Source organism: Lepidothrix coronata, unplaced genomic scaffold (genome assembly GCF_001604755.1).
Source record: "Lepidothrix coronata isolate B3197 unplaced genomic scaffold, Lepidothrix_coronata-1.0 Scaffold41, whole genome shotgun sequence".
Classification (NCBI taxonomy): Eukaryota; Metazoa; Chordata; class Aves; order Passeriformes; family Pipridae; genus Lepidothrix; species Lepidothrix coronata.
The window spans coordinates 4,820,104-4,835,820 of NW_016690221.1; the positions used below are offsets into that span (position 1 = coordinate 4,820,104).

The 15,717-nt window shown below is 38.2% G+C and overlaps 1 protein-coding gene across 3 annotated transcripts in view; it reads right to left on the bottom strand.

Moving 5' to 3' along the window:
- CUNH16orf62 (chromosome unknown C16orf62 homolog) overlaps positions 1 to 15,717 on the bottom strand; it is a 50,355-nt gene that overhangs the window by 6,483 nt on the left and 28,155 nt on the right. For all 3 annotated transcript variants that reach the window (XM_017813377.1, XM_017813380.1, XM_017813379.1), the window contains 5 exons: positions 15,185 to 15,262; positions 13,913 to 14,027; positions 3,704 to 3,843; positions 2,050 to 2,215; positions 374 to 492 (listed from right to left, as the gene is read on the bottom strand). In XM_017813377.1, the coding sequence (XP_017668866.1) occupies positions 374 to 492; positions 2,050 to 2,215; positions 3,704 to 3,843; positions 13,913 to 14,027; positions 15,185 to 15,262 (618 nt within the window). The remainder of the gene's footprint in view (positions 1 to 373; positions 493 to 2,049; positions 2,216 to 3,703; positions 3,844 to 13,912; positions 14,028 to 15,184; positions 15,263 to 15,717) is intronic.

Genomic DNA, 15,717 nt, shown 5'->3' on the forward strand with positions numbered 1-15,717 from the left:
CTGCAGTGATCACTCTGTACTGCAGCACAATCACTCCTTGGTGCATGGCCACAATCAATACCACAGTGTGCCAGAGTAGCCTCTGCTGCCTGTCAGCTCAGTGACCCACCCCTGGCAGCACAGAGCTGAGCAGGAAACTTCTGCCTGCATCTTAAACATGGATTATAACTGAGGCATCATCTGCTTCCCATCATTAGGTGCCTCCACCACAAGCCTGCCTATGTGACAAACTCATTTTTTAAACAAGTAAAATTACCCGATTTCCTCCTGTTAAAAGGTTCCTGGAGGTTTCAAAAAGACCAGTGCCTGGTCAAAGATGGTGTGTTTCTTCATATTACTGTTGGGTTTGTATTGAATCAAGCTAAGAACATACCTCTTCTTTTCCAAGGGTTTTCAGATGATCCAGGATCTGTGCTATCACTGTTTCACACAGCTTATTAATTTCAGCCAGGAACTTGGAGTCTCCACCATACAAGGCATCATTGGAATCAACTGCAGAGATGAATTCAAGCTTAGGTCTGGCTAAAGAGCTATGCATTTGTTTGCTACTGAAAACACCAGCTATTGATAGAAGACCACATGTGGAAGTTATAAAATGACCCTCCTCCATGAAACACAAACAGAACAATGTTGTTTAGGTGCCTACCACTCAGTTGCCAACTACGTGCTTTTGATTTTAGGAACAAAACACTGAAAAGAATCTTCTAGCTTAAAGCCAGCCCTGTATTCCTGGATGCAGCCAGGCTCAAAAATATCTGCTAGGCTTAATGCAAAATAACATATAGTGTGAATTTTCACTTTTTCCACAGAGACAGTGTCCCCATCACTTTAGAAGAGTATGGCCATTATCTTCAATGGCAGCAGGACTAGGCCAAATAGTTTTATTTGTATTTTACTATGAAATAGTCTACAAGAAATTCATAGATTTAAGTGTAGTCTAGGTAAATCAGAAAGAACAAAAGATAAAAGATGGTCCCCTGTTTCCAAGTAAACTTGATTTTAAGAAGCTAAGGTACATGGTGCATCATCCTACTACAGGGTAAAAATTACAATTTATATTTCCATGCTTGTCTCCATTATAATCTCCATTATAATTCCAATTTCTCATTTTAGGATTATGCAGCTATTTTTGTCATATAAAAACCTGCGTGAAAGAAAAAGCAGCTAAACCACACTTCCTTACAGAACTTGAAGAGCAGATTTACTGCAGAGTAGTAGTTCAACTGACAGCTATTTTCTGTGCTGCTAACTGCAAGAGATATTTTGTCATGGGTGGTAACTCTGACAGACTATTCACCAGAAGAACTGCAGAATATATTCCAGTCTGCCTCTCTGTGAAAGCCCTGTGCAACTAAAAGAAAAAAATCAAAGTAGCTTGGCCTCTGACTCACTAATCTTCCCGTATGCTTTAAAAGACTCAATTATTACTCTATCTTAATTTAGTAATCTATAATCAGAAGACAAATACTCAAATTTTAAAGCATATAAAAATATTATTGCAAAAAAGATGACGGCTATTTTATAAAATGTAAAATCTTTAGAATTTTCTAGCTATTCTGAAGATTTTTATAAATTATCACCACAATTTCCAAAACTGGAAGCCTTCTTTCAAAGCAGCAAATACATCATTTAAATAATGGAGACTAGGTTTTACATTCTGAAAACTGGAGTTGTTAATAAATGTGAATGAAACACCAATGATAAGTATAAATCAAGTTGATACTTAAGACTAAAAAAAACCTCTCCATATTTTTAAAGTTCTAATATTTACTTGAATAGTTCACAGTTACAAGCATTTGCACCACCATCACCAGGAGCAAACTAAGTAACCCGCTCTGCACAGATTCACTTTAAAGAACAGACTGTGCATCTGTTCAGGAGCCACCTCCTGTGATTATTTTAAGTTACAATACCTGGAACTGGATAGAAAAATAACCCATTCTGTGAGTCTGACTACCATTGATCTTCATTGACGAGGTACAGTGGTCACACAATACTACAAATTGCATGGTGGGAACGCCAGGACCCAGAGCCCCCCTCAGGAGTTACCTTTATCTACATGGTAGATATATGCTTCTTGAGTCATTGCAGACAGCAGATGCAAAACATTAGTATAAATCCTGACTTTGTCATCGCTGTTATCCTCCCAAGTATAATCCTGGATCACATTTAGTAATCCTCGCACAAGAAACAACACTCCTTGCTCTGGATGGTCCTACAGAAAAGAAAAAAGATGGGTCAAAACCAACACCACAACAACCCCCCAAAAACAGGATTATCTGCAGTCATTCAGTGGTTTAGAGTCACAATATAAGCTCTATAAAAGCAAAACTACAAAATAATTAAAGCTGCCAACTACTTTTCTCAAGTATGCTTCCTCCGAATCCTTTTAAAAATTTGTTCCAGTTTCCATCTAAAATGTCCATTTGACCCATAATCAGAACTTGAACTAGGCAGCCTCCACAAAGTTTTGAAATGCTTTGTTTTCTAGTCACAGGGAAGTAGTATAAAATTAATTGTCAGCTTCTTAACAGCTAAGCCTCTAAAATTAAACACTGGGTAGATTTTTTTAATAAAATCATGTCAGTAAGCTGTAGTATATAACATATAATTATGAGTCTCAGAAGAACACCTACACTGGGAAATCAGAGTTACAGACAATCAACAATCTTTTAACATGAAAGAAGTAGAAAGATGTCTGCTTTACATAAGCTGGGAGTTTTTGCAAGCAGCTTTAACGCTGCACCAAGCTCATTTCCAGCTGGCAGGTGGTGCAGTGATACCAACACACACAGGACAAATTACAGTCCACTGAGGACATTTCCTTCTGATCTTCTGTAAAGTAAATAGAAGAAAAAATTACAGAAGCTAATTTCTGAATCCTGGCATCTCATTGCAAGTTATTCTTCATTACTGAATCTGAGGGGTCCGCTGGAATAAGGAGAATGCACTGCTCTGATGAGGAGGATTTGGACAGCACCACACTGTGCTGCTTCACCAAACAGGGTCAAATTAAAAAGGAAGGAGAAAACTATTAGGAATGTTTCAGTGAGGAGGAACAACCTACTTTTTCCAAGAACAAATGAATATACCTCAAACTTTTCTTTTTCTAGTCTTCCAGATTAATTTACAATTTTCCCTCATCTTTTACCTACAGCTGAAAATATTGGAAGGAAAATTATCTCTCCCTCTCTCTCTCAATTTGACAATTAGTTAAAAATTGGAAGGGTGTAGAATGGTAGTACTTTGTGAAATATTCATCATCAGAAGAAGGTTATGCCAAAACACATCTTCTAAATATTGTTTTCACTCAAATGATTAGGCAGCCTATAACAAAGTGACTGAAACTAATAGAAACTAGAGCTCTGTATTTTTCCCCTGCTAAGGTATTAGATTTGTTTGAGTGCTTAGGTAATAAAACAGTAATTGATGTTTACACAATTAAATGGCAGTGGATTTCATTCTACCCCAATCTAGTTAAGTGCAAGGTGCTACTGAGGCACCTCCTCCTTCACAGGTTCTGCCTCCCCATTTTCCATTGGGGTGAGTGATTTTGCAGCCAATGACCAAATCAGTTCACCTTGCTCATAGAAAACTAATCACTGTATCTGCCACTCCAAAAGCCCAGTCTACTCTAAATTTTTCAACAGGAAAGTCAAAATAGTCTACCAGCCCATGTGCTGTTCATGCACACACAACTTACCGGAACAACTAATAACGTGGAAAAAAAATTACAAAGGAATTCCAGGAGGAAGGCATCAGAAGGTCGCATCTTTCCATCTACACTGATCATTTTTGGCACTTCAGGAACAAGGCTCACTGCAGCTTTGAAAAAAGCATCAGCTACGAAACAAAACCAGAGTTGCTGTATTATCACTTCAGCCACGATGGCAGTCGTGCCTGTGGCCCAATGATTGCTCTGAGTTTGATTCCAACAGATTACAGAAAATGAACCTGTAAACTCAAGACTCAGCAGTCAAAATCTGTGGTAATTCAAGTCATGCTGTTTCTTCAAAAGAAATTCCCACCTCAATCAAGACTTTTGAAATTAAAACTCTTCCCTTTTGTGAAATAAGGAGACACCATCATTTCACATATAATACATATATAATGCATATATAATAACAAATAATATTAATATAATAATATATACTAATAATATATAATAAAGAAATTAGCACATGATCAAAATTGACTTATCTAAAGAAGTGCTTATGCCAGGAGGATGGGGAATCCAAAGGGGGGAAAAAAAGGTTTGTGCTATCTTCTTTACCAATTCATTCACAAAAGGTTGTTAAAGTTATAAGGAAGTACTGACAACTTCATTTCTCTAATTATTTGTAATACTTAAAAGTAAAATATTAATATAGTACCAGAACCTGAGGTATTGCTAGTTACCTAGATAAAAGACTTCTTTCCAAGAATTACAATACTGGAATCAGAGAAACCATCCACCACTGTGGCCTTGGCAAAATAGCTAGTAAGAAGTTTTTCATAACTCTTTAGTATGTCTCTAATCTTAAAAAAATAAAAATTCCAAACACTAGAACATCTATTCCTTGGGTTATTAATATTCACAAATTAAAAGCAACAATATTTTCCCTCTTACACTAGATGACCCCCTATATATGCTGAGTTCACAAAAAATTTCTGACAGCAACATTGTTTTGCACTTTCTTGGCTACATTTGAGAATATCCAAGTATCCACATCTCACTTGAGTTGTTTAGCCATATACTTCAAAGCATCCTTCTGAATTAATGCCATATCTTTATTTTACAGGAACAGGTACCAAGGCCATGAAATCAGATTTTTCAAGGAGAAAAGGGAGTTCTTGCTGAAAGCAAAGAGGTGTTACATGGCTGGGATGGAGATACCACTGACAGGCAGGCATGGACATTTCCAGGAGTGCAGCTTGCTCTGGAAAAATTCATTTGAGACTCCAAGAAAATTTGCTAAATATAGTACCAACTGATATCTAATTTAAGCTTATGAGGAATACCAGGGAAACATGTGCTTTGGAAAAACTGTAGTTCTTCTGACTCTTATTTCTTTTCAGCACATGAGGGCTCAAGCCTTTCTGAACTTTTCAGTGCTTAGAACACAGACCCCTTCTGTCACACATCGTACCTCCTTTTATTCTGCACATTTATTTTGAGGTGAAAGAATGTTTTTTTATTTATTTCAAACAACATACAAGTTTAGACGGCCAACCCAAAAGAAGGTAAGTAATCTTTCTCTGAGCTTTATTAGAGGAAGGAAAGTAGCAGCAGATGTTCATTCTAGCACAAGTAAATGAATCGCTGTCACTTCCACAGTTGTCTCGGCAGGAAAAAAATAAAAGTGCATGTCCCACATCACCATACAATAAAAACATGTGACCAGACAAACGAAAAATGTGCCTCAGAGAACAGTCTGCATACCAAAGTACCCATGTCTGTGCAGAGAACACTCCTGTTATGAAATAACTTCAGAAGGCAGGACAAGAATGACCTGAGCAGCAATCAGTCTGCACAGTGAAAGAGCTGCTAATACCTCACCCTAATTTACTGCTCTCCCAGCAATCACAGTCCTACACATTCTCCTCTAAACTTCTGCCCTAATGCAAACCCAAACCCTCTTATCTTCACTTCGAAAAACTGAAATTTGATTCAATTTACTTTTCTGGCCCTCCTGCCGTTGCTGTGAATGAGAAGTGCCTTCTCATCTGGCTGGGCAGCTCCAGAGCCAGGAGCTCCCTCATTAAGGGGCTGGGAAGAGCAGCATGCCCGGCTCCTCTGCAGGTGAGTGCTGCTGGAATGAGGAGAGACCTGCCCGCCCCACAGAGGGCTCACCAGGCCCTGCCTGGGCTGCCACAAGTTCTGCTGCGCTTCCCGCTGCGCTTCCAGCTTTTTCTTCCCTCCCCATGGCAGTCACAGAGCAGCTGCCCCCGGGCTGTCTTCACGTGGCTGCTGTCCCTGGCCACTGCCACAGAGTCACCCTGCAAACCCCACATACTGTCACTGTCCCAGCACAAAGGAAAGACTGGGGGGCTCTTGCCCCCACACTTTTAATCCTCGTTTCTTGCCTTTTTCCTCCTGCTTTCCCCCCAGTGCAACAAGGCAAGTCAAAAAAGCAATAAAGCACAAAACAGTTGTATTTTACTTTGGTACATCCGCTAGTCCTGGCAAGGAAAATATGTTCATTTTGCTACAAGTCCTGCCAATCTGTGCTAACCACAAAATGGCTTTATGCTGGAACACTAAAAGCACATTTATCCAAGATATATGTGCTTCATAAAAAGCAAAAATAAATGCATATTCATGTGAAGGTTTTTATTACAGACTGCAGAAAGCTACTTGTCCTCCAAACACTACCACCCTATTCACTTGCAGGGAGGTGTCAGTATGCATCACATGCTCTGAGTTTGAAGAAGTTGTTCACTAAACAGGGTGTCCAGACCTGCTATTTTCTTAAGAAGTATGAAATGAGCATCAGTGTTTAATTCTGAACTACCTCAATTACAAGGTTATGCAATGGTGCTTTCTCTGTATCTTTAAAAGTCAATTTTTAAAGCTATTACTGTAGAGATGTTTTAAAACAAAACCCTACACCGCTTTTCCTGGCTTCCAAAAGGTATAAGGAACCACTTAAAAAGCATCAAAAACCACAATGATGTTATGTTCTTGATTAAAAAAAAAAAAAAGGTAAAAAAGGCTTCTTCTGACAAAAGATGCTGTTTCCTTATCTGCCTAAAGTACAACACTGCTTCTAAAGTGACCCCCTGTTAAACTGGATAAGGGGAGAGCAGCCTGTGCACTACAGCAAATCATCATGATGAAGCCTTCCCAGACTGCTGTTAATATCTTGTGCAGTGCTCCGAACATAACATACTTCATGCTTCGCTACATTTATCCTTTCACAGCAGCTCCCTCATTTTGGTTGACCATAATCCTATAAATCTTTCCCCCAAGCATAGATGCTGACCTTCAGGCTACAAAAACTAACAGTCTTGGATAACCAAGTCAGCACTTCCAGAAATACTCTACTACACAAGGAAAAGTAAGTGATATTGGTGGTGGATGTTTTGCTGTTGACAATATTCATGAGGGCACATGTACACACACATTTAATTATACCTACAAACAACTTTATTTACCTCCATATATTCCTATATATCAATCTCTTTAGATATAAAAATTCAGCTTGCATTGTATTTGCTGCATCTGTGATAGCCAATTAAACTGGACAAATTTAAGATTTCAGGCAGGCAAAAAATCAAGAAGGAACAAAGCCATTAGAGATGGGAAAACAATTAAGCTCCTTAAGTCCACCTTCAAAGAGCAAAAGGGAGCGAGCTTGACATACCTACCCAAACTATTTTTAGACCCGGGTACAATTACACCAGGCTAAGTCCACCCAAAGGACAAAACCAGGGACCATACACAGCCTTCTGCATTCCACACCACTGTCATGTCTCACAACACTGTCAAACCTAATTTAATACTCTGAAGATTTTGCTTCCACATCTGACAGATGCTGGTAATTCAATGAAGCCTTGTACTCCAGCACAGAAAAATTAATGGGAAGAAATTGTGGGGGTTTTGTTGCCTTAGTTTTTCTGTTAAAGAAATTAATCCATTACTGTTTTGACAAAGTGTTGCAAACATATGAAACACCTTCTCCTCACATTAATGAGGTCACTGTGAGAGTTCTGCCACATTGTTGAAATGTGGATTTCCCTTGAACTACTGAACATTATTCTCCATCTTAAAATTATCTGCACATCACTTCCAGTCCAGAAACTACAAAGAATTATTTGAAGTAACAAAGTTGATATCAGAAAATGAATGCCCTGCTGCTTGGTGAACTGGAATGTACTATGTTAATTCCTACTATGAATTAGCTGCAGATAAACAGCTAGTTATGTGGATGAAGCCTGCTAGAGCCAGTTTTAGGCATAGCTCGAGCAGAGGTTGTTAGCAAGGCCTTAGTACTTCCAACAGCACACAGAGGCGTAAGTGGAAGGGAAGATGTGTACAGGGAGATGACACAGGATGAGCCAGGACACTGGACACAAGATATTTTATTCTTAAGTTGTAGTCAGTAAATGCAACACACACCATCATTACCTCCCCAAAAAACACCACAAATTTCAGCCTGCCTCTCTGCATTCCACGTAATCCCTGAAGACTATGAGGTAACACATCAGCAGCAGTCTCTAAAGACACTAGAAATACTGGAAATTTTGAAATAAGAAATGCTATAGGTAAATACTGGGTTTCTCCTCGTTATTATGAGGTGAAAAAAAAAAAATCAAATGAACAGCCATATGGAAAAACACGATACAAGGCTGAAGAGTCAATATGGTATTTGCAGAGAGAAATCATTCCTCAGAAGTTTCTCAAGTTTTCCAAAGAACCACCAAGTTTATGTTTAAAAGTAACTCAGTCAATACAAATACCTGGATTTAAAAAAATATTTAAGTGTTCCTTATAGAAAAGGCTCTTTAAGCAACTAAGCTGACAGAAGATAAGGAGGAAAGTCCTCACGAGGATACATAACAATAAAAGATGGGGTGGGCAGGGAAAGGAGCGGGAATAAAAAGTTTTCACAGTGGAGCAAAAGGACTACTGCATTCCTTAAGGTTTTGCAGAGACATGTCCTTATGATGAGCTGGGAGGTGACAATGTTTGCAGACTAGTCTGGAACGCCAGTGCAAAGCATCACAGATGGATCTCATGATTCTGAGCAATAAAGCAGCAGATGAACTCTAATATTAGTAAGGCATGTGGGGAAAGAAACAGCCCTTGCTATAAGCGCAGAAAGATAAGCTCTAAATAGGCTATTTACACTCCTGAAAGATTTTGGAGTCATTATAGACGGTTTCCTGAAAACGACATCCTCAACAGCTGTCGAAAAGGCAAGGCAATTATAAGAATCATTAGGAGAGTAATGGAAAACTGAGGTGTCATTGTATCATTTATATAGCTGTTGTGCATTTATACCTGGAATACAGTCCTGATCTTCCCATTTCCAAAGGGACAAAAAGATTAAAAAGGTGCTAAGGCAGGGAACTGTTTCCTTATTAGAAAAGACTATACTGACAACAAATTCTTCAGAACTTACCAACTCCATCATCTCATAGACAGCAAGAAAATGAATTCAGAATGACTGGATTTTGCTCAGTATCACTTGCAGATCAGCTGCAAGCTCTAAGACATTCAGCTAACAGGTAACTGTGGAACTCACTGTCACATGAAGTTACAAAGGCCAAAAAGTAAAGATTTATTAAAAAATTAAATGCCTAAGGATTGGTCCATTTATTTTATTAAGTACTATGGTCCATACACAAGCTTTGTTGAAGGATTTATTTAGATCACCTGCAGCTGAAAGCCAAGAAGCATCATTATACATTAGTGTTTCCTGTAGGTTCCCTTAGTAGATGCTACTAGACACTTTCAAAAACAGGTCATGGGCTAGACAGACTTGAAGAACTGACAATCTGATATAAAATACTAGTCTGAAAAGCTTCTAGAGACAGAGATGTCATCTCTCTCACATCATATGGAAAAGCTATTGGCTGGGATAAAGAGAGGAACAACACAAAGCTCAGGGAATGAGAGAAGTTTCCAGCTATGGAAATCCCAGGTAACAGTACAATTCATAATTCTGTTCAAATAAAGCAACATTTAGCATTACTAGTAATTGCTAGTAAGGAAAACAGTATCTCACCACTTTTCCTCAAAGCTCCTTTGCTACCTTCAAGGAAAACAGCATTTAAAAACATAACAGACAACATACACCGATCTCACCAGAGAAGCAATAGCTAAGAAGTACCAAAATCTGTAATCAGGAAAATCTCTTCAAATTCTTATTTCTCTAAATTCTTTCCCTCAAATTCTCTCTATTTATATTCTTCAGATCTATGAAGATTTTAGGAGATTAGGAAAAAACACTAAAAATTGTTATCTACTGCTACTGAGAAAATACTCTCAAACATTAATAGACTATGATTTAAAATTACTTATTAGATTTTCCATACCATACTTTCTCCAGAGTTTGGCTGAAGCCTGTCATATTTAGAGAACATTCATGGAAAAGTAACATATTCTGCAGTAGAAAAGAAATTACTTTTGCAATCTGCTAGGTGAAACTGTATTTCAGCTACAATTGGAGAACAGAACAAATACCTAGAAGTACATTAAGCACCGTATGCTTCAGAATTAAAATCCGCATTTGGCAAACAAAAAGGTCTGCATCAGTTGGTCTGAGGGACAGACTCCATTTTCATAATTTTATGTTTGACAGTATCCCACTGAAATTAGTCACATAGAATCAGTTGAATTACCCTATTCACTCAGCATGTTACTTCTGAAGTGAGGCAAGGATTTCACAGCCTTTAAAACAAAACTGCTGCTTAACACACAGTACCAGAAAGTTACGTCATCTCCACCCACCTGCTGAATGCTGTGACCAACAATTAAAAACTCATGCTGGCTGTTCTCTGACAGACAAAAGTAGCATTTCCACAGGGAGGAAATATGTGCAATTAAAATAATACCTATATCTCAGAAATCCAGAGGAGTGACACAACGGAGCATGCTTTTAATCTCAATTTAGTCTCAGCACTCCCCATGGCAGGAAGCATGACTGATGAGAATTTATTCCTCTCAGCATGCAGTGTTTAGTGGCTCAGCTAAAAAAATGAAAAGCCCATCTCTGTAAAATCTCTTTTTCAAAGGTGAGCTCTTAATAGGTTCTCCAGGGGTACAAACTATGCATCCAGGACAAAAACACCTAAAACATTTTAAACATAATTACAGATTCATTTTATTTAAAGCAGCTCTTGGGAGCTGGAGACAAAAGAGACAATAGCCATGTTCAATACATACTGAACAGCATGCCCAGACAGACATCCATGAGTGTATTAAGATTGGAATTTCATGAGCCTATAAATTCACATTTCTGACCCAATTTCACTGTATTAAAGAAAATCTATTCCAAGAAAGATTACAGTTACAACTTTCTAATACTGAAGTATTTGGGTGAGTTCAAACACTTGATTTGTGTGGCAAATCCCAGCAGGAAAGGCTCAGATTTGATAGAGGAAATAGGAATAGCAAGACACTAGGACTGACAGCCTACTACTGCTGCCCCTTGAGACTGGGAATGAGGTAAAACCAAACTCCTCCAGTTATAAGCAGATTAGCTGTGGCTCTCCAGTTGTTGGTAGTTTATCAGTGCAATCCTCAGACTCATAAACTTTATTTATTGTTATGACTTGCACATCCTCTTTATAAAAGAAGCAATTTTTTTAATTCCCCTTATCTACCCCAACATGTAATTCTGCTCCTTTTTCAAGTCAGATACATTGCCAATTTAGAGAAATCTCCCTTTTGCCAATAGAAGTTGTGGAACTCAATTTTGTTATGTGTTTAAGTGAAAACTCTACTCACTGAAGTAGCTAGACTCCTCCATAGGAACTTAAAATTAAGAAAAACCCAAGAATTTAATTTGTTAAAAACAGCTGGAATCTTTAAAGACAAACTGCACACACACACCCCCATGCACACTCCACTGCTGACTGAGCTATCACATCAGGTACATTACCTTTCAGTTTTATTTCTCTGCACAATTTTAAACCAATTAAGCTAATCCAAATCAGCATGAAATAAGGGTTACAGACAAAGCACAATTTCACTTCCTGGCCTAATGGTAGCATTAATTGCACACTCTTAAATCTTCACTTCATGCTGCATTGGTTTTAGTAGATTGGTGTCTAACTGGCATCAGTTAACTCAGTAAACTGACTGGATTGAAATTTGCTGTTATGAATTAATCAGTACTTCTTACCTCTTCTTACTCATTCAGTTAGGATACAGATTAAACTGTGTTAGGAGTAACCTTCAAGGACACATTATCTGACTTCAGTGCATCAGCATATGGAAAGGCATTTCACAAAAAATGTCCCAAGACAGTGCCTAACTGGTTAACACATGCTAAATTACTCATGCAAGTGACATGTCTCTGAATACAAATTATACTCAAAATAGCTTTTCTAAGGAAGCGAAAAAAGTGTGTAACAATAAAACCTTGGTAAATGAAGTGAGTTACTGAACAGCAGAGTTTTGCACATGCTTCATTTTAATAAAACTGGAGATGAACCAAATGCTCCTTTCTCTAGCTTGTGGGTCTAAAATTCAGGAAAGTGTGGTTAATAAACCTGCAGTTTAGAGACTGAGCTCATAATACTTTGCATATACCTGTGACCATAAAAGATTTCAGGATGCGGATCCTGTAATTGTTTAGTGAGTCCATTGTGTTCCCATGTCAAACAGCTGTGCACATTCATAAAACTCTCACATTGAAAAATCTGGACAATTGTTGGGGCCCAGGAGTCTCACTCAGAGTAGACTTGGATGACAAAAGTAGTGAAAAAGCAGTTTAGAAATTCAAAGATTATTAAATAACAGAGTGGGCCCCAACATGGGCAGGGCATAATCCTGGAAGATCAAATACTACAGAAAAACTGCTTTGTATTTGCTTCCAACAAGAGAGGCACTGCAACACAGCAACAAGAACAGAAATTGATACACAGGATAAGGTAAACTGGTCAATTAAACAAAATGCCAGAGGAATAAAAAGTGAGTCCAATCTTTGTAAGCTCTGTTATCTACAAAGAAACTGCACAATACTAATTGCACAACAACAGACTTTGCAGATCTTTTATTTGCACAACATACTTGGACACAACAGCCAGCTTTAGTCTAAATCCCTCTGCTTTGCTATATGGGCAACATCAGATTCAAAACAAAGAAATACAACAGTCACCCTGCACTAAAAAGTCTTAATCAGCATCCTAAGTCAGCTTGTTTGTGCAGCTGGAACTTGCTGGTAAATGCAGAGCTTGGAAAACAAGCTCTCGTGAAGAAGCACAGAGAATTAATAGCAGCCACAACAAAAGATGTTGCAAAGCAATCCAATTTATTACTCTCACAGCTCCACTGAAAACATATAAAGAAAAAGCGTTTACCATCAGAGAGCAGACATTTAAAGTCAGGATTAAAAATTGCAAAACAAAGTAGAATGACATCATTTTAAAAAGGAAAAGAAAAATACTGCAAACAGTTAAAAGTATGAGAAGACTTTTGGAATAGGTAACTGTCTTCCCTTTGTGACATGAAGGGGAACGAGATCATATTAAATGGCAATACAGACTTAATGCTCATTCTGGTGCCAGAATAGTTCCAATTGTTTTCCCCAAATCACATTTTGTCAGAATTTCCAATTACTTAGCATTGAGCTAACAGAATGGCTGAAAACTGTGCTCAGAGCCTGGTTCAATCACTAATTTAGATCGAAAAAAAAAGAAAATATATTTTTCAACCTTCACATGATCTGGTATCACTCCATTGTTTCACTCTACTGTAGTTGCACATTTTCTTGGCTAAGCATTTATCACACATCTGCTTCAATACCAAGTTTCTGCTGTTCCTGACCTAACTTCTAATTCTTTTCCAGCTCCTTGCAGAGTTTTGTCAGTCTGTGAACTACTACACAGATGAACTAGTTTCTTTTTCCACAATACAGTAAAGCACATCATTTGTGATTAGAGCGCTTGCATAATTATGCAGGAGAAAAACATTCCACGCTTTCCATAATTCCTAAGTAATTTAGGATACCCTACCTCATAGACAGGACTATCTTAACTATAGTCAGCTGTCTTGGTTATTGAGATCACAGGATTTGTGTTAGAATTGAAGAGCTGCTTTAATATGACAAGTTTTTACTCTAACAGTGCCTGAAACGGGGCTGTATGTTAATTATGTCATAAATATACATATGATTTAGCATTTCAACCAAGTTATAATTCACAGCTAGAAATATTTCTGAAATAAGAGATCCTTTAAACAGACAAATTCATGCCTTACCTTGTGAAAGGCACTGATTTGCCAGAGCAACCTGTCCAGAGTGTAGGTACAGATTAAGACGTGTGAAGATGCTGCTCAGAGACGGAATTGTAATGAAGCAGAAGGCAACACAAGCCTAAATCAAATTAAAAAAAATTAAACTGAATAAAATTCCTATCTCAGAGTTATAGCAATCCTTACTGATTTTATACACCATTAGGAATCAAAATCTGTAGATCAGTTCTGGGAAAGGCTTTTGATGAAAAGCAAATATTATGTGAAACCCCAAATCAGCAACTTTAAATTTCTAACAAGTATTTCAGTAATGATAAAAATATTTTTATTATTGTTATTATTACTAGATAAGCTCAAAACCTACACTATGACTCTAGTTCAGAGGGATCCTCTCTCCTCAGGTAACCAGCCTGCAGCTCAAGACCAAAAGCTAACTAGAAAAGCAGACTACTGTCCTCAGGGACAAACATGTGGCAAACTGGCCAAAGCGGGTGCCTTGTGTGTATTTGGGAGGAAGCAGATCCAGCCCAGAGTGCTGCAGCTGCAGGCCCATGGAACAGCCCAAACAGCTGGATGGAGCAAGCAGCCCCCAGGCACAGGGAAGCTGGCCAGGGTCACCCCAGCATCCCTTGTCCAGGACACGGCACAGGTGCCGTTAACAGAAGTCCTCTCATTAATAGCAGGAAAAGCAAACAGCCTCCCAACACGTGGAGATGGAGACACCCTGGTTGCTGTGTTTCAGGTTAGAAGAAATGAACACAAGCATTTGGCACAGCCTGTGCATAGTTCAAAGCACATCTGACCATATCCATACAGACTCAGAGGCACTAAAGCTGAAAGGAGCCCTGCATTTGAAATTCAAATACTGATTTCAGCATATCAACTCTGATATTACGAGACAGAAGTCTGAATATATTTTTTACCCCATCTCCCATTCTCTCTGTGATTGAGTTACACAGAAATCTGGTATTTTATTTTAAATATAAATTGAAAAGCTGAGCTTTCTAGAATTCACACAAACAGCTCTCCCACGAGCCCCCCTTTGGAGAGGGAGTCAAATCTTGCTGCTCTTTTTCAATACAAAGCTGCTATTAGATGGTTTGGGTCTTATTTCTTAAACAGCAGCATTATCTTTCAAGAGGTAACAAGAGAAAATGAGACTACAAACAGTGTCAAAAAATACTAACAAACTAGTTTTTCAAAAATTACAAACTTAGGTGGCAGCAAATAGTGTTCTCTGCAAAGAAAGCAGGCTCAAAGTTTATTAGTCAGACCTACCCTGACAAATGCAGCAGTCTTTCTGGAATGATTTCCTTTCATCACCTTTCTTGTTTCCATTGCTAGTTGGTTCACAGACTACACATAAAAGCCAAAAGAAAACCATGAAAAAAAATGCACAGCCCCAGTGGCAAATAACAAACTGCATGTTTTACTGCATGCATTTAGAGAACAGCAAGAGCCAAAAGGAACTCTGATACAGGGTGCCCTCACTGTACTATTTAGTTTTTACTTGGAGAATTTTAGTGACTGTTCCTTAAAGCAAATATGACTTGTTTTGTGAAGGTAAACTCATTGATTTATTCAAGCCTTTAGCCTATCCTTTGCTTCCCAGCTATAGTGCTGTCACCTCTTTCCTAGCATAACAATAGTGATTTCTAGCTAACACATTGATTAAAAAGCCAAAACACTAAAAATATTTAAGAGAAGATACAATGTTCCAAAGGAATCAGATGCAGCTAATGCTTACCTGTGACTCAATACAGAAAAGGGATTAACCTTCCCAATCATAGCAGGATTGTGCCTGAGTCTGC